The sequence below is a fragment of the Petaurus breviceps genome, unplaced genomic scaffold (assembly GCF_028583685.1).
Source record: "Petaurus breviceps papuanus isolate PSGF00001 unplaced genomic scaffold, PetGlider_PUasm1.0 81, whole genome shotgun sequence".
Taxonomy (NCBI): Eukaryota; Metazoa; Chordata; class Mammalia; order Diprotodontia; family Petauridae; genus Petaurus; species Petaurus breviceps.
In genome coordinates this window covers 8,650,965-8,678,465 of record NW_027186546.1, presented here as the reverse complement: position 1 = coordinate 8,678,465, position 27,501 = coordinate 8,650,965, and the positions used below count along the sequence as shown (strand labels likewise).

At 40.9% G+C, this 27,501-nt stretch overlaps 1 protein-coding gene across 2 annotated transcripts in view; it reads left to right on the top strand.

Annotated features, from left to right (window-relative positions):
• LOC138176136 (inter-alpha-trypsin inhibitor heavy chain H5-like) overlaps window positions 1-27,501 on the top strand; it is a 92,416-nt gene that overhangs the window by 39,460 nt on the left and 25,455 nt on the right. For both annotated transcript variants that reach the window (XM_069106908.1, XM_069106907.1), the window contains exons 7-9: window positions 751-867; window positions 22,829-22,997; window positions 26,490-26,799. In XM_069106908.1, coding sequence (XP_068963009.1) covers window positions 751-867; window positions 22,829-22,997; window positions 26,490-26,799 — 596 coding nt within the window. The remainder of the gene's footprint in view (window positions 1-750; window positions 868-22,828; window positions 22,998-26,489; window positions 26,800-27,501) is intronic.

Sequence of the window (27,501 nt, the reverse complement as noted above, 5' to 3'; positions counted from 1 at the left end):
AAGCAGGAGACCAGGTGAAATCAATCCTTCCTTTCGCCCTCTAGTAAAGCTTATGCAATAATAATTCAAGTTTGGTATAGATATTAATCAAAATGACTCTTCTGTGGCTAATTTGTTTTGTTTTTTTCTTGCTCTAAAGAGTTGGTGGACATGTCAGAATAATATGATGTATACTTAGAATTAACACTTAAGAAATATAAGCATAGGATGCTTACCATATTAGATGCTAAGCAAATGTCTGGTGACAAAAATTGTTGAATTCCAAAGAGCCTAGAACCAAAGGAAACTGGGTAATAACCCTATTAATCAGGAATTTATTAAGCTGCTACTATGTGTCTAGCATTATGGTATATCCTGGAGATAAGAAATAGTTTCTACCCTCAAGTAGCTTACATTCTATCAGGGGAAGCAACATGTATACATTTAAGTATTTGTAAGATATATATATATATATATATTACATATATATATATACACATGTACATACATATATATATATAAATTACATTTCTTCTTTAAAATTGTGACAATCAGTATGACTAATAACAAAGTGATTCTATCCTCACACCAGAGGGATTTGACTAGAGCCCAGCTTGAATATTAGGATGGAATTTTATGCATGACAATAGTAATGGGTTCCAAGAAAACTGAGTCAGTGGCATTGGGAAACTACAGAGAATTTGTCCATTTTCATTTTCCCCTTGATATGTCTTAGGTTCTGACATTTGTATCCTCCCTTCTTTCCAATAGGTTCTGAATGATTACTTTGTGCATTACTTTGCCCCCAAAGACCTCCCACCTTTACCCAAGAACATGGTGTTTGTCCTTGACAGCAGCGCATCCATGGTGGGAACCAAGCTCAGACAGGTGAGTGAGGGCCAACTGTCTTACTGTTCTTGGATTTCTTCCATCCTAGCCTGTGGACAAAGGTATCTTCTGAGTAAAATCCAGCTGTTGCTGAATATCATTATAAATATCACAGCATGCAACTGATTTTGCTTGGAAACAATCCTCCATAGCTTATTGGGCTAAATTGTTGCAATAAGTCATCGGTTCAGCATGATGGGATTGGGGAGAGTGGAAAGACTGGCTGAATCTAATCTAATCATGCCGTGGCAACATTAAAACCAAGGTGACTGGTTACATGAGGAATGTGATAGGGATGTGGAAGAGGGATCAGATGTGTTTTTCTTGGCTCTGGAGGGCAAAACTAGAAGCAACAAGTGGAAGGTGAAGACAAGCAGATTTAAGTTTGATATGAGAAAGAACATCCTAACCATTAGAATTACCCAAGGTAGAATGGACAGTTTCAGGAGGTATTGGTTTCTTTTTTAATGGGAATATTCAAACAAAGTTGGAAGATCACTTTTTGAGGATGTTGTAGGGAAAATTCTTGGTTAAGTAAAGATTGGACTAGGTGGGTTTTGAAGACTATTATAACTGAGTTTCCATGAAAGTAGCAACTCGAGTCAGTTTTATCAAATTCAAGTGAAAGCCTTTTGACCCATAGATTGATTTAGAAAAAAATCATGAATTAACTTTATGTTATATTTTAATTTATTTTGCTATACATTTCCCAATTATATCTTAATCTAGTTCCCTCACCTCTGGACTAGACCATTGTTCAAGAAATAATTATGCTTAGTGATTGGACTCAGAGAATGTGGGTTTCAAACTTGGTTCTGCCACTTATCTACATGACCTTGGGTGAGTCACTTAATGAAACTGGATTGCATAGTGGATAGTGATAGATAGACTTGGAGTGAGGAAGAATGGAGCTTGAATCCTGCCTCAAACATTAACTTCTGTGTGACTGTAGGCAAGCCAAATAATTTCTTTGGGCCTCAGTTTCCTCATGTGTAAAACGGGGATAATAATAGCACCCACATCATAGGGTTGCTGTGAGGATCAGATGAGATCGTTATTATATAAATGTTAACTATTAATTTCTCTGGGCCTCAGTTTCCTGAATTGTAAAATAAGGGGGCTAGACTTGAGGATCTTTTAGCTCCTTTCAGCTGTAAATCTATGGTCCTATGATGCCATGATGCTTTCTGGAATCCATCAGAGCAAAGTTGTGTCATTTTATAGCATGATCTTGCTGCCGTTACACATGTTCATCTCCCCCATTGCTCCTACTCTCCACCTCTTTCTTTTGCTCTGGAATAGTAATTAAATCAGACAACTAGGTAGCACAGTGAATAGAGCTCTGGCCTTGGAATAAGTAAGACCTGAGTTCAAATCTGGCTTAAGACACTAGCTGTGTGACCCTGGGTAAGTCACTTAACCCTGTTTGCCTCAGTTTTCTCATCTGTAAAATGAGCTGGAGAAGGAAATGGCAAACCATGTCACTATCTCTGTCAAGAAAACCCCAAATGGGGTCACAAAGAGTCATACATGACTGAAAACAACTAAATAGCAACAACAGTAATTAAATCAAGGGTAGTGTTGCTCCTGGAAAGGATATGGCAGATATGCTGTCCTATGGCTCCACTCATAATCCCTGTGACTCCTAAACCCAAACTCTCTTCCCTAGCCTCTATTCTCTTACATGTGTGCATGCCCTATTAGAATACAGCTTCTTCATGGCAAGAAGCGCCTAATTTTTGTATCTCTAGTGCCTGGCACATAGTAAATGCTTATCCATCCAACCATTCAGATCGCTGTTTATCTGAGCATGTCCCATTTTCATTATTTTCCTGTTCTCCTCCATGACCATGAGCACATTTTACACTTCAAGATCTAGATGAGGAAGATGAACAACAGATTCAATTGATACACATTTATTAAGCACCTGCTGTGTGCCAGGCAGACACTTGGAGATATAAAAATAAGCAAAAGACAGCCCCTGCCCTCCAGGGGCTCACGGTCTAATGGGAGCTGGGACAACAAGCAGACAAATGTGTGCAGACAAGCTACATACAAGAAGTCTAAGAAATGATTAATAGAGGGGAGGCAGTAGAATTAAGGAGCGTTGGGAAGTACTTCCTGCTGAAGTCTCCGTGCTGCTTGCTTTCTTCCTCTTCCTTGGTCACTGAGTTATTAGAATGCCATTCTTCCCTAATCCCCAAAGCCCTGGCATGCTGTTTTGGCTATGAAGTTCAAGGATGGCTTCTTTCCAGGACAACCACCCCAAGCTAGCCAAAAATCTGCCAGGGCCCTGTGAGCAATGTCTTAGTGTAATTGCCGTCTTGAGTGGGTTTGAAAACTGCTGACTGTTTTCAGCAACTTTCAGATTTTCCGAAGCTGCAACATTTCAAGGGACTGTTGTTAATTGGTACTTTATGGGGTAAAATGCTGCCACCTCTGCTGGTAAAGAGTATGTTGTGAATCCCCCATGTGAGAGGCTTTTATATGTTGATAATTTTAGCATTTCATAGAATCATGGAGATGGAGGGGACCTTAAAGGTCATGTACTTCGACCTCTATTAAAGTATGACTCTCTCCCAGTGTTCCTGGAAACATTGCAATGAATGCTTTAATTGGCTGAATACGGAGAAAGGCATGGCATATGTTTCCAGGCCTAGTGGCATGAAATTGGGTGCAGAGAACACTTGGTCCCTGTTGGGTGCAGTTGTTTTCAGAATGGGGTAGTGCCTCCATGGCATGACCAAAGACCTTGGACCCCTTCCTCTCTCACCCCCTGGGAGGAGGCAAAAGGGAGGAAAGGCTATAGATAGCAGATAAAGTCTAGGGGTATAGGGAGGCAGGTCCTGGGAGAGGAACATCCTAATGAGGGAATGCTCACTGGCAGTGGCACAGGGATGGTTGAAAGAGCTAGGCAGTGAGAGTGGAGGCCCACAAGGCACACCATCTGTGGGAAGAACACACTCTCCATTAGCTCCCTGGTGAAAGCCTTGGCTGCCCCAACTGACATTGCTCTGAGGGACAGGGAATGCATTGCATTCTCCTTTTCTTACATACTAGCCTCTATTAGAATATTCTTCCCTATGATGAGCTGGGATCTGCCTCCTTTTAGGTTTCATTCATTGTTCCCAGTTATGCCCTCTGGGGGCCAAGCAGGACAAATTGAATTTTTCTTCTTAAGTATTTGAAAACAGCCATCATGTCTTAATACTTTTGCCAAAGGCTTACCCATTTCCCTCAAACTCATGAACTAGGCTGAAGTGTCTCATCTTGACAAGCCCTGACATACTTTATTGTGACTAATATGGTGTGGTTGGGGGAGACGAAGCACTTAGAAGTCCCTGGAAAGACTCCTGGATCAAGTGTTCTAGTTTTCATAATCTAATCATAGCAGGATTATGAATTTGGAAGAAAAGTGGAATTGGATGGGAATTAATATTTGAAAGCTCTTTTTAATTATTCAACACTTCTCATAGCTGTGTTCTTCTGCATGATTCCATAACAAACTTACCCAGGAGAGGAATTCCAGTTCTTCAACTTGTTGATATGTGAAGCCTGTTTTCCTAGTTCTAGAGCAGACAATGACAAGCAAAGGTAGTTTGATCTTGTAATTCCCAGGAAATGTGGTGGAGAGATGGCGGGTAGGGGAGATGGGGTGATAGTAGGCAAAGCAAGAAAGAGAAAATGCCTTTTTTTATGTTAACCATCTTGCTGAAAACAATGACCTTACTCTCAGTAGCCTGTACCCACAGGAAACATAAGAAGATTGCCTAGTCTAACAAGTCTGCCTTTCCTTGATCAAGGATTTTATTTTTGACCTCTTTCACTTTCTGGGCCACCTGTGCCAAAAATGCCAGCACTAGTCCACAGATATTAAAGAGTCTGCCCCAAAAGACCCTCCTTGGCAAGCATAGAGTGATTAATGCTCCTTGTGGCAGATGTTTTTCTTGCTATGGCTTTTCAAAAACTCGTAGGCAATCAGTGTTGCTCTGGTATAATAGAGATGGTTTCCCCTATAGCTTTTAAAAGGCTTTCTTCATCATCTCTTCAATTTATTCAGTAAGTTTAGGAGATAAAAACCAAATAACCAACCCCCAGTTCCAGGTCTGTAATTGCTAATCTAAAATGAAGAATGTGCGATCTAGTGGGTATTGCGTTGAATTGATTGTAATGGGCCTTATGCTCATTATTTCTCTCTCCTCCACTAATATGCTATACTTTCTAAGGTTTTAGTTTCTGTGACAGTGAGCAGGGCAAGTCTCTTCCAGGGGTCATTAAGAAATCTCCTCTCCTCTCCTCTTCCTCCTCCTCCTTTTTTGGACGTCCAGGAGCTTCTCATGGACCAGTCCCAGTCTGATCAACAGGGGAGCTTTGCCTTGCTCTATTTCTCCTTAAGTAGCCTGGTGGCCCTCTCTGACCTTACCCACCCTCAGCCCTCCACATCTACTCCCAGGGGCTTGCCATATTAATGTTGTACTTAGTGTGGGCATCCAATTAGCTTAGACCTCTGCATCTCAGAACTCCTAAGCTCAAGTGATCCACTGGCCTCAACCTCCCTGGTAGCAGGAATTACAAACATACCCCTCCATCCTTGGATGTTTTGTGTTTTTCAAAGAATGGGTTATACAACCTTTAGCCTGCCATGATGTTTATGTACTTTCTCTGTGCCCCTAAACACCCTGCCAAAGAAGAAGATCCAGCCTACTTATTATCATAAATATAAATGACAAAGGAATATGGCCCAATTTCTGATAGACTAGTGGTTCTTAAACTTGATTATTTGACATTTAGAGCATTGGCCAAGCCTTTGGCATGTATAGAGGACAAATATTGTTTCTTGCCTTACTCTTTCCCTGCATCCCCCCCCCCCCTTTCCTCAGTTTAAAATTCAGAGATAGGGCAGAGTACAAACAGGGAGAAGATAGTATGCATGATTAGGAACAAAAGTGCATCTCCAGGGTTTAGAGGCTTGAAAGTATATATTACATTAAATGAGCAAACAGGGTATCAGAGAGATGAAGAGATTCATCCCAAGTTCATATCTACTAGTTAAGTGGTGGCATCGATATTACAACACAGCTCTTCTGAATTCCAATCCCATGCTTTTTGTTCTCTCCAAAACAAAACCCAAATAAGTCCTGGGAGGCTGCTGAAGGTGTGCATCATTGGACTGGAAGAATCCACAGGAGCAGGAACAGCACTTGGAAGGGGCCAAGTAGAGGTTTTCTGATCCACTTAGGACTGAATTTGTTCAATGGACACAGGGAGATAAGAAAGGAGGAGAGTTGAAGGGGTATGAAGATAAATGAGACTACTTGAAAATTCTTTCAGGAACCACTGAAAATTGGCAATACACAGATACCACACAGAGTCATTTTTAGTACTCTCCCTCTTCCTCATGCTACCTCCCACCCCCCCTAGCTGTCAGGTTGTTGGCCTTTGTGTAAACATCTGAAAATGAGCCCACAAGAAGAGAGGAAAGCATAGCCACCCCCTGTCTTTTTTGTAATCTTGCTCTCTAGGGCAATGACTAATTGGAGTGTAATCTGAGGTCACTCCAGTTGATAGCAACTCATCAGAGAAGGGTAAATGCCTCTGTCAACACTTGGCCACTGACAGATCAGTGTTGTAGAAACACATCACAACTATGTGAAGAACTGGGACATGGGACACTTTGTAGGCAGCAGAAGGAATGGATGCCTCCCAGCTATGACTCAGAGACATGAAGTAATTCATGGAAGACAAAGAGCAAAATTCTTTTTCTCCTAGTCCATTAGCACAGATTTTAATTTTTTGTTTCAAAAAAATTGTTTTTTAGTAATAGTAATATAATTATTTATATACTTTTCTAATTCAAGTTCCTGTAGTTTCTTCAAAGGATTTGGAGGCAAACAAAAATGTTCTGGACAACAGTTAGTAGGATTATTTGGTAAGAGACACCTTACATCTTGAATTCCAGAGCAAAAATTGAATACACAGTCAATCAAATTATTTATTAAACGCCCACTGTGTGTGAAACACTGTGATAGGCATTTGAGGTAAAAATGAGACAGTTCCTGCTTTCAAGGAACTTACAATTTACCAGGGGAGACATGTATATATATTATAAATGTATAGGATATATACATATATGTGTATATAGATACATACACATGTATGTGTATATATAGATACATATGTATGTACATATATATGTATATACATAAAACACAAATAAATACAGGCTAACTTGGAGTAGGTGAAGGTTCTAGAAGTAGGGGCAGCTAGGTGGTGCAGTGGATATGATGTTAGGTCTGGAGTAAAGAAGACTCATCTTCCTGAGTTCAAATCTGGCCTCAGATAATTACTAACTTTGTATAACCCTGGGCAAGTCACTTAACCCTGTTTGATTCAGTTTTTCCATCTGTAAAATGAGTTGGAGAAGGAAATGACAAAGCACTCCAGTATCCTTGCCAAGAATACCCCACATGAGGTTACAAAGAATTGGACACAACTGAAAATGACTGCACAACAACACTGGAAGTAAGAGGATTCAGAAAAGGCTCCTGTAGAAGGTGGCACCTACATTTTGAAGGACACTAGGGATCCTAAGAGGAGGAGGTAAGGAGAGATGCCTTCTAGGGAAAGACAGATGGAAATTGGAGTTTGGAGTGCGAGGAAGAGCAAGGAGAACAGTTTGGCTGAACTCCATGCAGCATACACAAAGAGAAGTAATGTAGGAAAAGCCTGGAAAGGCAGGTTGTGAAGGACTTTAAGTGCCAAATAGAAGACTTCATACTTAATTCTAGATTAACAGATGGAAGAGACCTCCTGAATCAGCCAGTTTAGGGCTTTTGTTTTGCAGATGAGGAAATGGATGCCAAGAAAACTGAAGGGCCTTGCCAAAAATCACAAAAATTTGCAGTGTCAGGATTTGAATCTTGGTCCTCAGACTCCAGATTCTGTTCTCTCTACCCTTGAGTCATCAGCATGACCAAAGACACGTTAAACAGAAATGAGCACAGTGTATTCATGGGACAGTAAGAAGATAAATAGTATTGGCTAGAGGACTGGGGTGCAATGGTTATAGAAGTAGAGGGGCTTAAATTATGTAGAGTCTTGAAAGCATAAAGAACTCAGAATTTTATGTTCAGAGAAATTGGGAATGGTTTTTGAACAGGTGGCCAATACAATGAAAAAAATGTTTTTAGAAGTTTAAACTTCTGAAAAATGCTATCTACCTTCAGAGAAAAAATTGATAAGAGTCAGGTCAAAGTACATTTTTTTCCCTTGCTTTCTTCATTTTTATTCTATTATTTTATTTTTTTAAGCAATTGGGGTTAAGTAACTTGCCCAAGGTTACACAGCCAGTTTATTTTGTATGGGTGTTAAGTATCTGAGGCCGGAATCAATCCCAGGTCCTCCCGACTCTGGGGTTGGTGCTCTTACTCACTGCATCACCTAGCCGCCCCACATTTTTATTTTTTTTGTCTGTGTTTTCTTGTGCAACATGGCTAACATGGAAATGTGTTTTTGCAGCACTGCACATGTATAACCTATATCAAATTGCTTGCCTTCTCAAGGAGGGGGGAGGGAAGGAAGTGAGAAAATTTGGAACTCAAGATTTTTTTAAAATGAATTTTAAAAATTGTTTTTACATGTAATCAGGGGAAGAACTAATACACACACACACACATATTTTTAAAAGTTAAATCTTCCAAATGTATACAGTATGGATTAGAGTGAGGAAAGACTAAAGCCAGGCAGAGAAGTTTGGGAGCTATTTCAGTGAGCCTGTCAAGAGGAGATCAGGATTTGGATGGAGTAGTGGCAAAGGAAAAGGAAAGAAATTGCTGGATATGAAAGACATTTCAAAGGTAGGACTTAGCTGATTAAATATGATAGATGAATGAAAGGGAGAAGTAAGAAATAATTTCTTTTTTTTTTTTTAAATAAGCAATCGGGGTTAAGTAACTTGCTCAAGGTTACATGGCCAGGTGTTTCTGGGTGGGTGCTAAGTGTCTGAGCCTGGATTCGATCCCCAGGTCATCATGACACTGGAGCCAGTGCTCTTACTCGCTGTGCTACCTGGCCTCCCCTAAGAAATAATTTCAATGTTTTGAGACTGAAATAATGGTTTCACCAAGGACAGTAGTTTGAAGAGAAGAGCAGAGGTTGAAAGACTGAGCATTAGTTGAGGTTAAAGGAGGAAGACAGAGGAAAAGCAGTTGGAGAGAAATAGAACTAAGTCACTATGGTGGAACAGAAACTCTGGGTGAGCTGTTCTGGATTGGAAAGGTTAAACCACAGTGTTAATTGCCCCACAGGGAGAGAGAAATGAGGATTGAGAAAAGGACTTTAGTGATGATCGAGATGTGAGTCCTAGGGGACTGATAGTGAGAGAAGTTAATTTGAAGAGGGAAAAAGGCAGGAATAGTTGGTAAATAATTTTCCAACCAATGTGGGCAAGCTCATAATTCCATAAAAGTTTATATGCTGAAGATGCCTCATTAAATTAGGGGCTGAAACTGGTCTAAGGGCATTTAGATTTTTAATCTAAATGTCATAACTGGGATAGGGCTATTGGAAACCTTGACTACACTGAAAGCCTCAAAATTTGACAGTCACTGATTATACAGTCTTAGGGCATGCCTCCTCTTCTACCTTTTTCCCTCCCACCTCACCATGCAGGGAGTCAAGGACCCTCTGCCTGTCTCCCACACTAAGTTATGAAAGTCGTGTTAGCTCATGCTTCCTCCAACTGTGGACTCACTCTCTGTACCTTTTCTCCTTTTTACCATTCCTTCTCTTCCTCCCCTACCTCTCCTCCAAGTTTATTCCTTCAGCAGTAAAAACGTTGAGGTGTTATTGGGCACATTTCCTCTTCTGTGGCCACTCTACCCTTCCCCCTCCTTGCCCCAGTAATACAAATCTTTAGACTCTTTCCCTGGTCTGCCAAGGGAAAACCAGACAGCTGATGGCAAAGAGTGACTAAACAAATGTTCCTCTCAGTGGGTCCTGAATTCTGTCCAACATTTGTCTGATAACCTCTGCACCAAGAAGGCCTGGTTTTGGTCTGGGCTCTGGTAGATTAGCACATTCATGAACAAAGCTGTCATCTCACTGTATATTTGGTATTGCCAGCCTCAGCTATCCATAATTTTCAAGGCACAGGGAAGGGAGAGGGCATTCTGCTGATCACAACTTTATTTGCATTTATGACTGATATGTTGTACTTCTATCTGAGAATAATATGAAACATTTTTTCATTTGCCAGGTAGAAAATATTAATACTTCTTGACTCACAAGAGGCTAGAGTTAGTATAAAGTAAGTAAAAAAAAAACCCATAAGACTATCAGGCAATAGTTTCCACACAATGCTTTCCACACATGCCAATATAGTGATGCATCAAGTGGTATGTGAAGAAAAATAGGGAGTATTTCATCACACTGGGGGCACTTTTTTACTTGGAATGAAATTCTTATTAACCTATGGTTTAATGTTTGGGTTTTATAGCCAAAAGGACCCTAGTGTTCTGTAGTCCCTGACCCCAAAAGTCTGTAGTAATTTGAAGGCCCTAAGAAAAGGGGGGAGGACCCTTGTAAATATTTAGTCTCTTCTTATGTATCTTGGCAGTCCTCTAGTGATTTTCCTGTGTTGCTGAATAATCACAGAACATGTACCATCACCATTGCCAAGAGTCCAGGCCTGATTTACAGGAGGGGAAATTTGACTAATGTTCTTATCATTGAAGAGAGCATTCAAGCATCAAGAACAGTGCTATCCAAACTCTGTCCTCCCCTCAGCACAGATAAGAGCACTTTTTATCAGGAATCACCCAGTCTTTTTAACTTGAATTTGCTCAGTATTTGTTTTTTCCATCTTCTCTCAGTGAAACAAAAAGCAACATTGAAAAGGGAGCTGAAGGGGAGAGAGAGCCACGGCCCTATGTAGCGAACAGAGAAAGAGTAGATTGTCTTTTCCGGGGAAAGGAGACAAGGCGGAGGAATTGTAGAACAAAGGAAAACACTCTATAATGAAAAGTCCTGACTTTATATTCTGGAGAGAGGGACACATGGCCTAGTGAATAAAACTAAAGATTAGGACTGAGGCCTTTTACTCTGCTCCCAGCCCAGCCTTACTGTGGCAGGTGACGAGTTATGGGGACAGGGTGCAGGTTCAAGACCAGGTCAGCCAAGGCAAGGCTGAGAGAGTGAAGGATAAGAACCTACTGGCACCCACATCAGTCTGTTTTCCCTTGTGTAGACTACTAGGATGTTCTCCAAGTTGCTTCCTAAATACTGGTATATGTAAGGACTTGGAGCCCAGAGTTATACAGTCTCAATGCTCAGGGCACCAGTGGGGCACAGCAGCTTCTACTTTTCCATGGTACTAACTCTTTCCACATTCAACCAACCAACCAGTCAAAATCGTTATTAAACATCTATTGTGTGCCAAGCACTGAGCTAAATGCTGAAGATACAAAAAAGGGGGGAAAAACACCCCATAGGCTTCTAATCTCAAGGGAGAAACTGCAAAATGCTACCTACAAACAAGGGACAGCTCAGGGGCACAGTGGATCAAGTGTTTGGCCTGGGGTCAAACAGCTTCATCTTCCCGAGTTCAAATCCAGCCCTAGACACTTCCTAGCAGTGCCTGAGCAAGTCACTTAACCCTGTTTATCTCAGTTTCCTCATCTATAAAATCAGCTGGAGAAGGAAATGGAAAACCACTTCAGTTATCTTTGCCAAGAAAATCCCAAATGCAGTCGAGAAGAGTCAGATATAACTAAAAATGACAGAACATCAGCCAAAAATGTGCAAACAAGATTATATATATGGGATAAATTGGAGAAAATCTGAGAGGGAAGACTAACTAAGGTAACGAAGACTGGGAAAGTTTTCTTGTGGGACATTAGATGAGACTTGAAGGAAGCAAAGGAATCCAGGAGGCAAAGATGAGGACAGAAAGAATGCCAGGCATGGGCGAGAGCCAGTGAAAATTCCTGGAGTCAGAAGATGGACTATCCATTGTGAGGAACCACAGAAAGGACAGTGCTGCTGGATCTCAGAGTGCATGGAGGGGAGCAATGTGTCCGAAGGCAGGCAGGAGGGGCCAGATTGTAAAGGTTTTTAAAAGCCAAACAGAGGATTTTGTGCTTGGTCCTAGAGGCAACAGTCAGCCACTGGAGTTGATTGAAGGGGAAGGGGTGGGGGGAAGGGGGCATGGTTAGGCCTGCCCTTTAGGGAGTGGAGGAGAGACCTGAGGCAGAGACACAAACCATCAGGCTACAGGAACAGTCACACCACACCAGGGTGGTGTAAATGTCAGAAGCATTACAATGTCAGGGCATATAAAGAGATGTTGGGAAGCTAGAGATGGCAGGATTTAGCAACTGATTAGACATGGCGGGGGTAGGGGAGTAATGAGAGAGAAGAGTTGAGGGTGATGCCTAAGTTGTAAGTCTGAGTGACTGGGAGGATATAGCATATAAGTATATTCAAAACAAGTAAATACACACACACACAAACCAAGGTTTTTATACAGATTCCTATAAACCCTTGAGTTCCCCATCCAAGCACATACCTCTCACTTGTACTATTTCACTCTCTCTACTACTAATCTTTCTTCGTCATTGCCTTGAACTGCTAGTCTCTGGGTCAGCCTGTTCACTTGAAGCACAGCTCCAGCTCCCCATCCCTGCTGTGCTCCCCACACACGCCATATTGCACACCCAGGGACTGGATCTCCTTGGTGTTGCTCAGTTGTTTTTCAATCATGTCCAACTCTCTGTGACCCCAGTTAGGGTTTTCTTGGTAAAATATTGCAGTGGTTTGCCATTTCCAGCTCATTTTACAGATGAGGAAACTGAGGCAAACAGTTAAGTGATTTGCCTAGGGTGACATAGCTAGTAAGTGTCTGAGGTCAGATTTGAACTCAGGAAGATGTGTCTTCCTGACTCCAGTCCAGATGCTCGATCCAACAAGCCACCTAGCTGTCCCATACCACTATGCCAAATAATGATCTACACCATCAATAGCCTTTTGATAGCCTGGGGGTTAATTACCAATTCTGGGCAGTCTCTGCCCTCAATTTCCTCATCTCTAAAATGAGAGAATTGGACTAGATAGCCCCTGAGGCCTCTTCTCACTCTACATTTATGTGGCTGTCTATTAGACAGATGTAGACTGTTGAGGGGTAGGGTACCCAGGGAGATTTCCTTTTTAAAAATGAATAAGTAATTAATTAATTTTAGTTTTTGACATTTGTTTTTATAAGATTTTGAGTTCTAAATTGCCCCTCTCCACTCTCCCCTGCTGAAGATGGCATATAATCTGATATAGGCTATACATGTATGATAATATTAAACATATTCCACATTAGCCATGTTGTGAAAGAAGAATCAGAACAAAAGGAAAAAAAAACATGAGAAAGAAAAAACAAAAAACAATTTGAAAAAAGAGAAAATAAATGCTTCGATCTGCATTCAGACCCCATAGTTCTTTTTTTCTGGTTGTGAACAGCATTTTCCATCATGAGTCTTTTGGAATTGTCTTAGATCATTGTATTGCTCAGAAGAGCAAAGTCTATCAAAGGTGATCCTCAAACAATGTTGCTGTTACTGTGTACAATGTTCTCCTGGTTCTGCTCACTTCACTCAGCATCAGTCATATAAGTCTTTCCACATTTTTCTGATATCTTCTTATTCATCATTTCTTATAGCACAATGGTATTCCATTACATTCATGTACCACAACTTGTTCAGCCATTCTCCAGTTGATGAGAATGCCCTCAATTTCCAATTCTTTGCCACCACAAAAAGAATTGCTATAAATATTTTTGTACATGTGAGTCTATTTCCCTTTTTTATGATGTCATTGGGCTATAGACCTCATAGTGGTATTGCTAGATCAAAAAGTATGCAGTTTTATAACTGTTGGACATAGTTCCAAATTACTCTCCAGAATGGTTGGATCAGTTCACAACCCCACCAACAATGCATTAGTGTTCCAGTCTCCCACATCTTCTCCAACATTTATAATTTTCTTGTTTTGTCATGTTAGACAATCTAATAGGTGTGAGGTGTACCTCAGAGTTGTTTTAGTTTGCATTTCTCTAATAGTGACATAGAGCATTTTTTCATATGACTATAGATACTTTTAATTTTTCCCCCTGAAAGCTGCCTGTTCATATCCTTTGACCATTTATCAATTGGGGAATGACTTGTATTCTTATAAATTTGACTCTGTTCTCTATGTATTTTAGAAATGAGACCTTTATCAGAGATATTGGTTATTAAAATTGTTTCCCAGATTTCTGCTTCTCTTCTAATCTCGTTTGCATTGGCTTTGTGAAAACCCTTTTTAATTTAATGTAATCAAAATTACCCATTTGACATTTTATAATATTTTCTGTCCCTTGTTTGGTCATAAATTCTTCTATTCTCCATAAACATGGTGGGAGAAATCACACTGTAGCTCAAAGGAAAGCTGGGCAGTCCTGATGGAGCTATAAAGATAAGATATAGCATGCTGTGAGGTTCTGCCGTCTCCTTATATCTTCACACACCCTTATTGTTCAGTCATGTCTCATTCTTCATCACACCGGGTGAATGCAGCATGTCAGTACTGTCTGTGGGGTATTTAACAAAGAGGCTTTCTATTTTCTTCTCCAGTGAACTAAGGCAAACAGGTTAAATGACTTACCCAGGGTCACACATGTGGTAAGTGTTTGACTGTGAATTTGAACTCGGGTGTTCCTGACTCTAGCCCCAGCACTCTATCCACTGAGTCACCTAGCTGCCTTCTTTCTACCTGTCTCCAAACCCCAAGCCTTTGCATAGGCTGTTCCTGATGCCTGGAATGCCCTTCATCCTCACCTCTGCCTTGAATAATCTCCAAATTCCTTCTAGTCCCAACCACCACCTTCCTTGGAAGCTTTTCCTGAACCACAATTGATAGCGCTTTCTCCCTCTTCAAATTATCTTTTATTTACTTATCTGTTTATGTATTTTATAAACCAATAGAATACCAGCTCTTAGAAGGCATTACAAATTTTTTTTATCTTTGTATTGCAGATGCCCAGAACATTGTGAGCATTTAGTGAACATACAGCTAGGTGGCACATGGTGCCCTGGGCCTAGAGTCAGGAAGACCGGAGTTCAAATGTAGAATCAAACCCTTATTAGCTGCATGACCTTGGGAAAGTCACTTGAAAACAAACAACATCAACAACAACAATAACAAAACCTTCTGCCTCTGTTTCCTCAACTCTGAAATGGGGATAAGAAATAACATCTCTACCTTCTTGAGTTGTTTTGAGGATCAAATAAAATAAGATGTGTAAAGCGCTCAGTAGCACAGTGCCTGGAACATAGTAGGTTTTATATAAATGCTATTATTCTTATTCTTATTAGATGCATTGACATGAATTGAATTTTCATAAAGTGAAAGGTGGCCTCTAAGTGACCAGGCATTTGCCCAATTCTGCCTTCTCTTCCTGGGACTGCCTTTAGAAAACAGTATTATTTCAGATTTGTTCAGGGTGGTCATAGTACTTTTCTGTGGCTCAGGTCAGATGGACACATACTAGGTTTTAAATGTGGTGCTTTTTTTTGATGTTCATTGTGGCTGTAGATGGAGACTAGGCTGACAAGTGCAACAACCAGTGATAAAAAAACCCAACCCCAAATATGCCCATTTATTGCACCTATGTAAGGGGCAAGCCACTCTTTTAGGTGCTGAAGACAAAGTCTGATGTGGAAGGAGCTCACACCTCCAGCCATCCCAATTTTGATCCCTTCTACAAATACAGTAGTTATCATAGGAGATTATGGGCAATATGGAAAAATGATAGAGAAAGTCAAAAATCTGTTGGCATAAATTAGAGTGAAGCAAGTGAACAGGACCCCTAGTGTGCAGAAATAACGTCTCACACATCAGCCCCCTTTGAACTTGGCTTTCACATATGATGTCATAATTTTCCCTTTCTCTTTGCACAACCCAGGAATTGTAACAGAAATGCCATTGATGTCAGAATCTCTTCCCATTTAGGCCTTGTCTGATGCAGATACAAAAATATTTGAAAATGTCTGCTTCATGGGGACCCTGAGAAGTCCTATGCAGACAGCTGGTCTTTCATTGGCTGTACTGAAACTTCACTCTTAGGCTTTTATTATGTAATATCTTCCCACTTTTAAAGTGGTTGATGTGGTTTAAAAGTGGTTCACCAGTTGGTTACAACAACCACACATTTCTCCCTTCCAAAGCTGTGCCAAGTATGGAGGACAATGCTATCATTTGGGTTCAGTCCCTGAGGGAGTAGTTCACTGATATTAGGGTGCACTGCTGTACCAGAATCCACTGCCATTGTCACTGGCCACAACAAGGGAGGAGTATGTGAACAATGGCCTAACAGTGACAGCTGAAGGAGAGCAGCTAGCCCTGCAGTTGTCTCAGTTGGGGTGCCTTCCACGGGCAAAGGAACAAGTCATCATAAGAGATAGTGTGATCTTTTTTTCTAGTGTTCTGAAAGAAAATAAGTCATTAAAATTCCTACATTTATAGATGGAGAATTTGAGAAAGAGAGATTAAGAGATTTGCTTCAAGTATAAATAGTAAATCAAAGGCAGAGCTAGGATTAACTCCCATAACTATGTCTTTTTAAGGAAAAACCTTTTGACCTAAGGAATGTATATATAAGAAATGGAATTAATTGCCATTAAATGGTACTTTGTCAAAAAGTTAGTATTACCTATTATAATCCTAGAAAGTATTCAGAATAACAAGCTAGAAGCCATCCTTTGTACTGTCTTGTCTCTAGGCCCCAACCCCTGCTTCCTGGCAGATGTGTGATGCTTCATCATTTAAGACACACTCCCCATTCCCTTCAGATCTTATATTTTTGTAGATTTCCAAGGAAAGAGTTTTCACATTCCCCTTCAGTCACCCAGTCTTAACTGTGCTGAGCAAGAAGAGATAGAGACTTTTACTTAGCTCTCCATGGTGGGGACGTAGCTACTGCTGCCTTCTGGCCAGAAATTACCACGTGGTTATAAACAGAGGCAGCCTAGAATAGTAGAGAGACAGAATGAAAGACAGAGAGAAACAGAGAGAGACAGAAACAGAGAGTAAGCTCACTGGCCTTGGAGTTAAGGAAATCAGGGTACAAGTCCCACCTCTCAACACATACTGGCTGTGTGATCCTCTCAATGTTCCAGGAAATTAAAATGATAAATTGTAGATTAACTGCTCAACTGCTCATCAGAGAGTTTCCTTACTAAGAATTCTATTTGCCAGTGAAATCACAGGTCCAAAACAAAAATTTTTATAGTTTTACTGTGTGTATGTATATAAAATAATTGGGCAGCTAGGCAGTGCAGTGGATAGAGCACTAGGCCTGGAGTCAGGAGGACCTGAATTCACATATGACCTCAGACACTTCTTAGTGACCCTGGGCAGGTCACTTAACCCTGTTTGCTTCAGTTTCCTCAACCATAAAATGAGTTGGAGAAGGAAATGGCAAACCACTCCAGTGCCTTTGCCAAGAAAGCCCCGAAATGGGGTCTTGAAAAGGCGGACACAACTAAATGGCTAAACAACAAATATGTAAATATTATCTCTTCCATAGAATGGATGGTCCCTGATGTATCAGCTGTGATTTTTGTCTTTGTATCTCGAGGGCTCAGCATAGAGTCCAGGGTGTGCTTATTTATTGATTGATCATGGGATCATAGACTTAGAACTAGAAAGGTCTTTAGAGATTGTTTAATCCAGGAATTCTTAATCTTTTTTGTGTCATGGACCCCTTTGGTAGTTTGGTGAAGCCTATAGACCCCTCCTCAGAATAATGTTTTTAAATAATTAAAGGAAAAGCTAAATTTTGGTTAGAAGTTGGTGAAAAATAAAGATGTACTATTTCTCCACCCTTGCTCACATGAAATCTTTCCATAGACTGTGGATCTTTGGTTAATAACCCTTGGTCTAGTCCAGTCCTTTCCCTTTAAATTCCCTAATTTGCTGGTTCACCTGCTCTGTAACTTGTAAGGATATCCTCGAACCTGAGATTATAATAAATGGCTCTCTTTTCAGATATGCATTATTTTTTGTAGTAAGTAGGTCAGGACTACCATGCCTTTTTTGTAGAGCTACAAATGCAAAGACCTTTGATCATACTGATGATTAGAACAGCATTTAGGAAATCACTGATATCGTGTAACTTTATGTGAAAACTGTGCCTTACATGTGTAGTCTAGGCCCATGGATATATTGTTGTTTTGTTCAGTTGTTCAGTCATGTCCAACTCTGTTGTCCCTTTAGTTTTCTTGGCAAAGATACTGGAGTGGTTTGCCATTTCCTTCTCTACTGTGTCGCCATTTTCATGTGAGTAAACTGAGGCAAACAGGGTTAAGTGACTTACCCAGGGTCACACATCTGGTAAGTATCTGAGGCCAGATTTGAACTCAGGAAGATGAGTCTTCCTGCTTCTAGACTGGGTTCTTTGTGTACTGTGGTGCCACCTAGCTGCAAGTGTGTGTGTGTGTGTGTGTGTGTGTGTGTGTGTGTGTGTGTGTGGTGTACTAAAAAATATCCCTCTGCTTGGTCAGGCTTCCTAGGATCTCTATGGAATATGTGTTTCTTCATCACCCTGGCCCATAAATCCATGAAAATGTCTGAACATGGCTCTGTTAGTCTTTAACATGCAAACACGTTGTGCAAAAGAGCCAGCTTAAGCCCACTAGCATTTACTAGCACTCTCTTCTCCAGGACGTTTGCCCTTCTTATTACTTGCAAACCCTCTGGAGATTGCAGAGTTCCCAAATGTAGCTTACCAGACCGCCTATGTGCAGGGTACAAGCAAGCAAAAGGTTAACTCACTGTGGTAGCAGCCCAGGCCAAGGATCCCCTTGGGGGTAACATCTGAAAGGCTGTAACAAACTCAACTCAACAGACTAGAGGAAGAAAGGGGTCCCATTGTCCTGCCATTCTTCAGGTCATTTAAGGATAACTTGCAGCTGTGGCCTTACAAGGTCATAAGAAACCTGTGGCAATTGCTAAGAGGAGGGTGGAGAGATCCAAATATTTCACAGAGAGATGAAAAAAAATCCACCAAATTCCAAACCCCAATAACCTATTCCTCAAACAGAGCATCGGGTGCAATGGGGAAAAAGCCCTCATCAGTAGAAGGGCCTGGCCAATCCTTCTCCAGGCCTTAAACTCACTATTTAAGGATCCCTAAGGATGCCAGCAGCTAAACAAACATCACATCCACCCGACAAAGTTTCCCCGATGCAAGCCCAGTGGCGCCTGTCCAGCTTTTGACGTCATTCAGTGCTAACTGCTTCTAAATACAGGACCAGGAGGGGGATGGTTTGGGAGGCTTCCGTGGTTGCTTTCTTTGGTCACTTCATCACATAGTGGCCAAACTGGGAAACCTGACAGGAGATGAGACCAAATGACCAAGGATGATGCTAAGGATGGATAGAAAATCTGTTTGGAAGAGAAGATGAGAAATGACAAAGATAGGGCCACTCCCTTGGGCCTCTTCTTTGTTTCTCATCTCTCTAATATACTTATCATGTATTAATGTGGGTTATAGTTAATTTGTGTTCATGTCTCATCTCTGTTCTGAACTATAGGCACTGTGATTTCTTAATCTAAACTTTATATCGCCTCCAGAATCCATCATAATACTCTGCACACCATAAACAATAAATGTTGAATTGAATCAAATTGAATGTCAGCTCATGTGGGAATTTTCCCAGGGCAGACTGGACCTTCTCCTTTTATTCCCCAAAACCATCTTTCTAAACATGAAACCCCAGTGACTGGATGTCCCCCAAGGATCTGTCCTGGACCATCTTCTCTTCTTTGGGTGATATCAGCTCCTCCCCCAGGTTCCGTGATTATCTCCATGAAAATGACTCCCAAATCTAAAATCTGCCTCTCTACCCAAAGTTCCAATAACCAGCTGCTTGCTGAATGTTCCATTGGATGTCTCATTAGCCTCTCAAACCCAATGTGTGCAAGAAGACAATTTATTGTCTCCCATTCTCAGTTTCCCCTTTAAACTAGCTCCCCTTCAGACTTCCCTATTTCTGTTAAGTGTACTTTGTTCTTCCAGTCATCCAGGTCTACAACCTCAGGACATCCTGAACTCTTCCCTCTCCTTCAGCCTACCCCTCCCCACCCCATCCAATCAGTTGCCAAGTCTTGTTGATTTAATTTATGCAACATATTTCACATTTGCAGAGAGAATAGAAGGGGGTCCCTGATGCATTGTGGTATAGTAGATAAAGAGCCAGCCTCAGAGCCAGGGGGATGTGGGTTCAATTACTGCCATTGATAAATTGCTAAATGACCCTAAGAAAGTCACTTAATTCCTCAGCATCCCCAAATTTCAGGACAATTGCCAACCTGCTTTGGTGGGCATTTTCTCTATCTTATATCACTGAAATTTCAGGATGGATTTAAAAGAAATCCCCGGGACCTTATAGTCGGTAGTTATTAATGCTTGTAGAATTGAAAGACTAGACTTGTGCCCAGTTAGTTGTGCCTAGTCATAGTTAGTTTGTATTAGTTTGATGCTGTGATTTAGTTGTGTCTATATCTTTCATGTATTTACCAACATCAGGGTTGTCTGGGAGCACAGAGTTCCTCAAAGGTATAAATAATGTCTACGCAGGTCATTTTCTGCTGCAATGTACTGGGTGGTACATTAGAAAATGTCATCTTCAGCTGGTGGTGACAGCTTTATTTGGGTGTGAGTTCTGTTTATTTCTATAGGATGTTTGTCGCTTGTGAAGACAGTGCACCTGTTCTGTGAGAAGAAATGCTGCTGCCCTCGAGTCTGCAGTTCCAAATGGCTAGAGAAGGATAGGAGTCTGGGAGAGATAGAAAGAGCCAAATTGGGAGAGAGAAAATAGATACGAGGGGAGTAGCAGGAGTTCCAGACTGGCAAGAAATAAGAATGGCTTTTTATTGTTACTCTTTTCTTTTGAAAGAATTTGGAGAGGTCTCAGATCCTTACAGGAGAATGTTATATGATATATTTATTTTCTTCATCCTTTCAAAGGTACAGAGTCCAGGGAAAACTTTCTGTAGGAACGTTAAAAAAATAAATATAAATTTCCTAAGAAGCAAGTCTTTTTCTTTTTCCTTCCTTCCTTCCTCCCTTCCTTCCATCCTTCCTTCCTTCCTTCCTTCCTCCCTTCCTTCCTCCTTCCTTCCTTCCTTCCTTCCTTCCTTCCTTCCTTCCTTCCTTCCTTCCTTCCTTCCTTCCTCCCTTCCTTCCTCCTTCCTTCCTTCCTTCCTTCCTTCCTCTCTTCCTTCCTTCCTCCCTCCTTCCCTTCCTTCCTTCCTTCCTTCCTTCCTTCCCTCCCTTCCTCCTTCCTTCCTCCCTTCCTTCCTTCCTTCTTTCACAACAACATGGCAAAACAGAATCAGTCAATAGGCAGGGGTCTGGAAGGGATCTCAGCATGTATCCCATATTGTGAGGGTTATAGATCAGGTTGCTTATACTTCTCGGTTACAGATCTGCTTTGGTTAGCATATGCTCCTATGCCATTAACTTCCACTGCCCAATATATGACATGAGAGAAACTGATAAAGGAAATAAGAGGGGTTAGACTCAAGGGGAGAACTGGGAGGATTAGTCTTGCCAAGGAGAAGGACTGTCTCATTCTCCCTTGGAAGGAAGGAGATGGGTGATGAGAGAGAAGTTATGATATGGGAAGCCGGGAAATGAGGGTGCTCATGACAGATTAGTTGCCTTCTCAATAGAGCAAGAGCCAGAGTCATTTATTGAGAGATGTGGGGATGATCTGAGGGACATCACGAGAGAGGAGAAGATTTGGAACAGCTTCTATGGGAAGTATGAGAGGGATTCAGATAAAGGGAAGTATTGCCCTGTAGCAGTGAGAGCCCAGTTGGTTAAATAGCATGGATTTGCAGAAGACCTAGTCACCTGAATTCTAGGACTTTGTCCAGCAGTACGTGGTGACTGAAGTAGGAGTAGAAAAGGAAGGTGTAATTGTTGGTCCAGGGATTGGATTAGCAAAGAGAGAACAGGGGAAGGATGGGGAGGAAGGAAGTGGGAGGGGGGAGATAGCTAAGTGCTGCAGTGAATAGAACACAGGACTTAGAGTCAGGAAGATTCACATATAAATCTTACCAAAAACACTAGCTGGGTGACCTTGGGTAAGTCACTTAACACCTCTCTACCTCAGACTCTCAGATTCCTGTACTTAATGACCTCTCAGACTACTTCTAACTCTAAAGGTATGATCTTGTAAATCAGTGCATCATTGAAATAGCAAACCAGAGCATTAAGATAGTGAAGGGAGAGCAGGCCATGTGTGCTGATCTGGGAGAATAGGGAGTAAGGGGCTGAAAATGATAATTAGGATAAAAAGACATGAGGCAGCGAGAAAAGTGGCAAGACAGGAAATTGTGATTAGAAAAAGGGGACTTTAGAGTTCAAGATCTTGGAAGTGGAGGTAGTGGTGAGGTCTAAACAGTACTAACTCTGATGTATCACTGTTTATTTATTTTTCTCATCTCCTTTCCCGTTGAGGGCAGAAACTATGTCTTATTTTGTTTTATGTCCATCACAATGCTTGGTGGTGTTGCTCTTCAATCATTTCAGTTGTGTCTGACTCTTTGTGACCCCATTTGGGGTTTTCTTGGCAAAGATATTGGAGTGGTTTGCTATTTCTTTCTCCAGCTCATTTTACAGATGAGGAAACGGAGGCAAACAGGGCTAAGTGATTTGCCCAGGGTCACACAGTTAGTAAGTGTGTGAGGCCAGATTTGAACTCAGGAAGATGAATCTAGCTGCCCTTGGTACATAGTAGGTGTTCAGTAAATTTTTCTGATTGATTTGAACATCTGTGTTGACAAAGGATTTCAAGACAAGACCTTCATGCCCATAGAAGTGCTGAATGGCATATGGTGAAGCTGACCAGTTTCTGTCTTTGTCTAGACCAAAGATGCCCTCTTCACCATCCTGCATGATCTAAGGCCACAGGATCATTTTAATATCGTCGGGTTTTCCAATCGGATCAAAGTATGGCAGGATCGCCTGGTATCAGTGACTCCTAACAACATCAGGGATAGCAAGGTCTACATTCACCACATGACACCTACTGGAGGTAAAAATCTTCCTTTTTCTCATCTCTGCTTTGTCACCATGATAGATAAGAAGGTGCTTTGGGCCAACAGGCAGGAATTTGAAATCTAAGTTCGACTTCAGGAAGGGAGACAAATTAAAAACTTGCATTTTAAGAGATAACAGTTTAAAAACTTGTATGTTTATGATGATTAAATCAAAACCCTGTCCCCTACCCCCCTACCTTGTCATAACCTCCAATTTGAGGTGATCCATTAAGTTATAAGGAAAAATTCTTTTAGGTCTGTGAGGTCTTCTCTGCTTCTCATTGATCCCTTATAATGAATCTATGTTTAAAAGTAGCAGTGGAGGGAGAATTGGTGCCAATAGAATGCCCTGCTATTCAGTGTGCTCAAATATTGCTTTAGGAAGAGGTGGTGAGAACTGCCCAGCCAAGTAATTACCTAAAGGTAGAACTGTAACTGAATGAACAAAGCGTGCTTATCTGAGAGATACAAGCTAGGTGCCAAGGGGGAAAAATACTGTTTGAAGTAGAAGAGGCATAGCTGAGAGGTCACAGTGAGGACAAAATTGGTTGAATGGTCTGGGATTTTTCTTTTGCTATATAATACACAGGTAATTGTGCAGAAACTGGGAACTTCTTCCATGATTCAGTCAAAAGATGGGCAGAAGAATTCTAAGGAGAGATTGTCTAATCCAAATTATGTAAATTAAGAGGAGTTTAGGATTTCACCACATAGCCTGAGGGGTGGGGGTGGGAGATGGGCTTCTAGCCATGAAAGAACAGCATAAGCAAAGGCAGAGAAATGCAGGAAACATAGGACATGGACAGAGGATGGGGAATAGTCTAGTTTGACTGGAACATAAAGAACACAATTGTAAGATAAAGATGGAAAGGAAGAGTGTCAGATTGTGGGAGACAATCCTTTGCTGAATTCTTATCCTGGTTACATCCCCTAAATGTGGGTGTCCCACAGGACTCTGTCCTGGGCTCTCTTTTTTTCTCCCTATATACTACTTTACTTAGTGATCTCATTAGTTCCCATTGATTTAATTATCATCTCTTAGGCTAATAATTCTCAAATCTGCCTATCCTGCCCTAACTTCTTTGCTGAACTCCAGTCTTCACAATTTCAAAAGCCTTTCAGACATCTCAGATTGGATGGGACTTAAGGAGAGAGAAAAAGCTTTGAAACTGCCATTTGGGGGAATGAGACAAGAAACCGTCAATAGTTGAATAAGATTACCAGACTTCAGTGAGGTGAAGTCCATGGTATCAGACTTCAGTGTCATATTTCATTAGGTGTTCAGTTCATAAATTTATAGTAGCTAAAATTCACAGGAATTTCTCCAAGAACTTTCTCCTGGGACCAAGAGTGGAAAAAACATAGAGTTACCTAAGGCTGAGAATTAATAGTTCAGGAATAGGGGAAATTCAGAGGAGTGAGGGATTCTAGGTTGGTAGCTAGGAATTCATGAAGTGACTGGCCTTGGGGTTGAATCTGGATATGAAAACAAGGGAGATGGCAAGAGATAGAATTAGAAAATTGGGAGAAAATTAGAAAATCTCTAGGAATCAGAGATTATAACGAGGATGGAGAGCAAACAATGTGGAGTGAGGGAGTAGAAGAGGTGAAATAATAGGAGATTGTGTGTGTAAAGTAAAATTTTCACTACTTAGTAGAGCGTTTCTGTGATAGCAAGGTTGAAGATGTAGACATGCCATGTAGACATGTAGGGTTGCCAAAGCAAGGAGAGAATAGAGTCCTTAGGATCGATATTAAGGTATACTACTAAAAGAATCAGTAGGTCAGGATGCCAGAAGAGTCTTCAGTAGGAAATCCACAAGGGTGACAGTCAGATCTTGCGAAATAGATTCTGCCCTTTATTTTTATTTTTTAATTTTCTTCATCTCTCCTTCTTTCACAAAAAATAGTGTAGGTCCTTAATAATTACTGGTTATAAGATAACCAGCTTTTGAAAAATGGAGAGTTTGGAGGCTAAACTGTGATGTTATTCAGTAATTTGACTTTAGTATCTTCAGTTTCTCCATCTTGTTCTCTTTATGTCCCACCCCTAGGTAATTCTTTCCTTTCATCTCTAGCATCTAGTCTCTATCAAAATCAGCATTCATAAAAGAATATAAAATTCATTTATACTAGAGTGTAAAAGCTAGATAACCAACCAAAGTGTTACCTCTGCCAGAGAGATGTGCATTGTTACAAGTATGAGAGCTAAAGGAATGAAACTTTTGCTAGAATTTCAGGCAGCTGTAAATTGGGTAGGGAGAGATATGTTTTGGGACATGAGGGTCTTCCTGATGTCTCTGAAACCTTAGTGCAGAGCTGTTGCCTACACCAGCCATCACAGGGGCCAGTTTTGACCATATCTTGTCAAAGTTGTCATTCATTCATAGGTGATCTACTTCTTGGGTTTCACATGTATGATTTTCATTCCAGTATGATTACCTTCTGCCAGTCAATGCACAGCTAAAATCTCTGCCTCACCATCAACTGGCTATTGCTTAAGACAGTACCTTTTGATCTTTTTGGTCTCAGGACCCCTTTATACTTAAAAATTATTGGGGGGTCTCATAGAGCTTTTGTTTGTGTGGGATATATCTATTAATATTTAACATTAGAAATTAAAATGGATAAAATTTTAAAATATTTATTAACTTTAACAATAATAATCCCATTCCATAATAACTTTTTATGAAAAAGCTATATTTTCCAAAACAATAAAATTTAGTGACAAGTGTGACCTTTTAAAATTTTTATTTTTTTTGCAAATAATGTCTGACTTAATAGAAACAGATGGATTCTCATCGAATGTTTCTGCATTCAATCTGTTGCAATCTGTTGTTTTGAATGAAGTATATGAAGAAAATCTGGTCTTACACATATGTGTAATTAGGAAGGGGAGGAGTAGGAAAATAATATTTCATATTATTATGAAAATTGTTTTTACCTCATGGACTCGTTGAAAGGGCATCAGGGAACCCCAGGGGTCTGTGGACTATAGATTGAGAACCACTGACTTAAGGAATGAAAATTATCATTGATATTAGCCTAAGAAAGTGTAGGATATATCACATAGTGTATTCCAAGCCAAGCAAAATTGATTTGAAGATTAACCACTTTTAAAAATTACTTATCTATGTCACTTTTCTCTCTCTCTCCAACATTAGTGGGAATGATTAAGTGGATGATTAAGAATTAACCAGGGATGTAATTAAGATCCTAAGATCATAGACCTAGGCTTAGAAGGGACCCTAGAGGCCATCCAGTAGCTATCCTCTCATTTTACAGATGAGTAACTAAGGCTCAGAGTAAATGGCTTGCTTAAGGGGACATAAATTAAGAAGGGTCAAAAGCAGGATTCAAACTTCTCTGATGGCAAAGGATCTTTACATAGTAAATAATCTTTATCTGCACAGTAAATATATAACCTCATTAGAAAAGATAAGTCAAAGCCTTAGGGGTTGATCACACTTTGATGCATGCATCCACAGGTACAGACATCGATGGGGCTCTCCAGAAAGGCATTGAACTGCTTAATGGCCATGCAGCAGACAATGACATTGACTCCAGGAGTGTGTCTCTTATTGTCTTCCTGACGGATGGGAAGGCCACAGTGGGAGAGACTCATTCAAGTAAGATCCTCACTAACACGAAAGAGGCTGCCCAAGGCCGAGTCTGCATCTTCACCATAGGCATTGGAAATGACGTAGACTTCAAACTGCTGGAGAAGCTTTCGCTGGAGAACTGCGGTATGACGCGGCGCGTGCTGGAGGAGGACAACGCTAAGGAACAGCTGATCGGGTCAGTTTCCTCCTGTCTTCTGGAGGATGGGGACACGAGAAGGGGAGGGGTGAGGATCGGGCACAGATGGAGGGCTGGGCTCTGATGAGCACCCCAGAGATTCGGTTGCCAGACTGGACTGCTAGAAACGATAGTTCTGTGAGAAAAATTTGACTGTTCAAAACTTTAATTTACCTTATGTGCTTTAGTCCTTGCCCCTCCCTTTGAAACACTTTGAGATAGGCAGGTTAGGAATTCTGTTTTCCATATGAGGATAGTAAAAACAAACAACAACAAAAATGAAAAGACATAAGACAAAGACGAACACCTAGTTTGTGGGAGAGAGGAAACAGTGACCCTGGTCTCCTCTGCTTTTCTCTGAGAGATCATTTTGTTAAAGGTAGCTTGGCATGGGGGATTTATAGAGATCTAGTCTCTGAGTCCAGAGGACCTGGGTTCGAGTTCTGACATTGATATATATACTGGTTATGTGATCCTGGGCAAGTCACCTAACTTGTAAATGTCCAAGACATTTGATTCTAAGACAGCTCTCTGTCACCCTAGGTGATCTCTCTAAGTTGTAGAGAAAGGGCTGATCTGCATTGGTAGAGGGAATTTCTTTATTGAGAGTTCCCTTTCTTTCTCTGTCTCCCCTTTCCCCCATATGTGTGCATACACATGTGTACATGTTTTCATATGTACATATATGCATAAATATGTGTC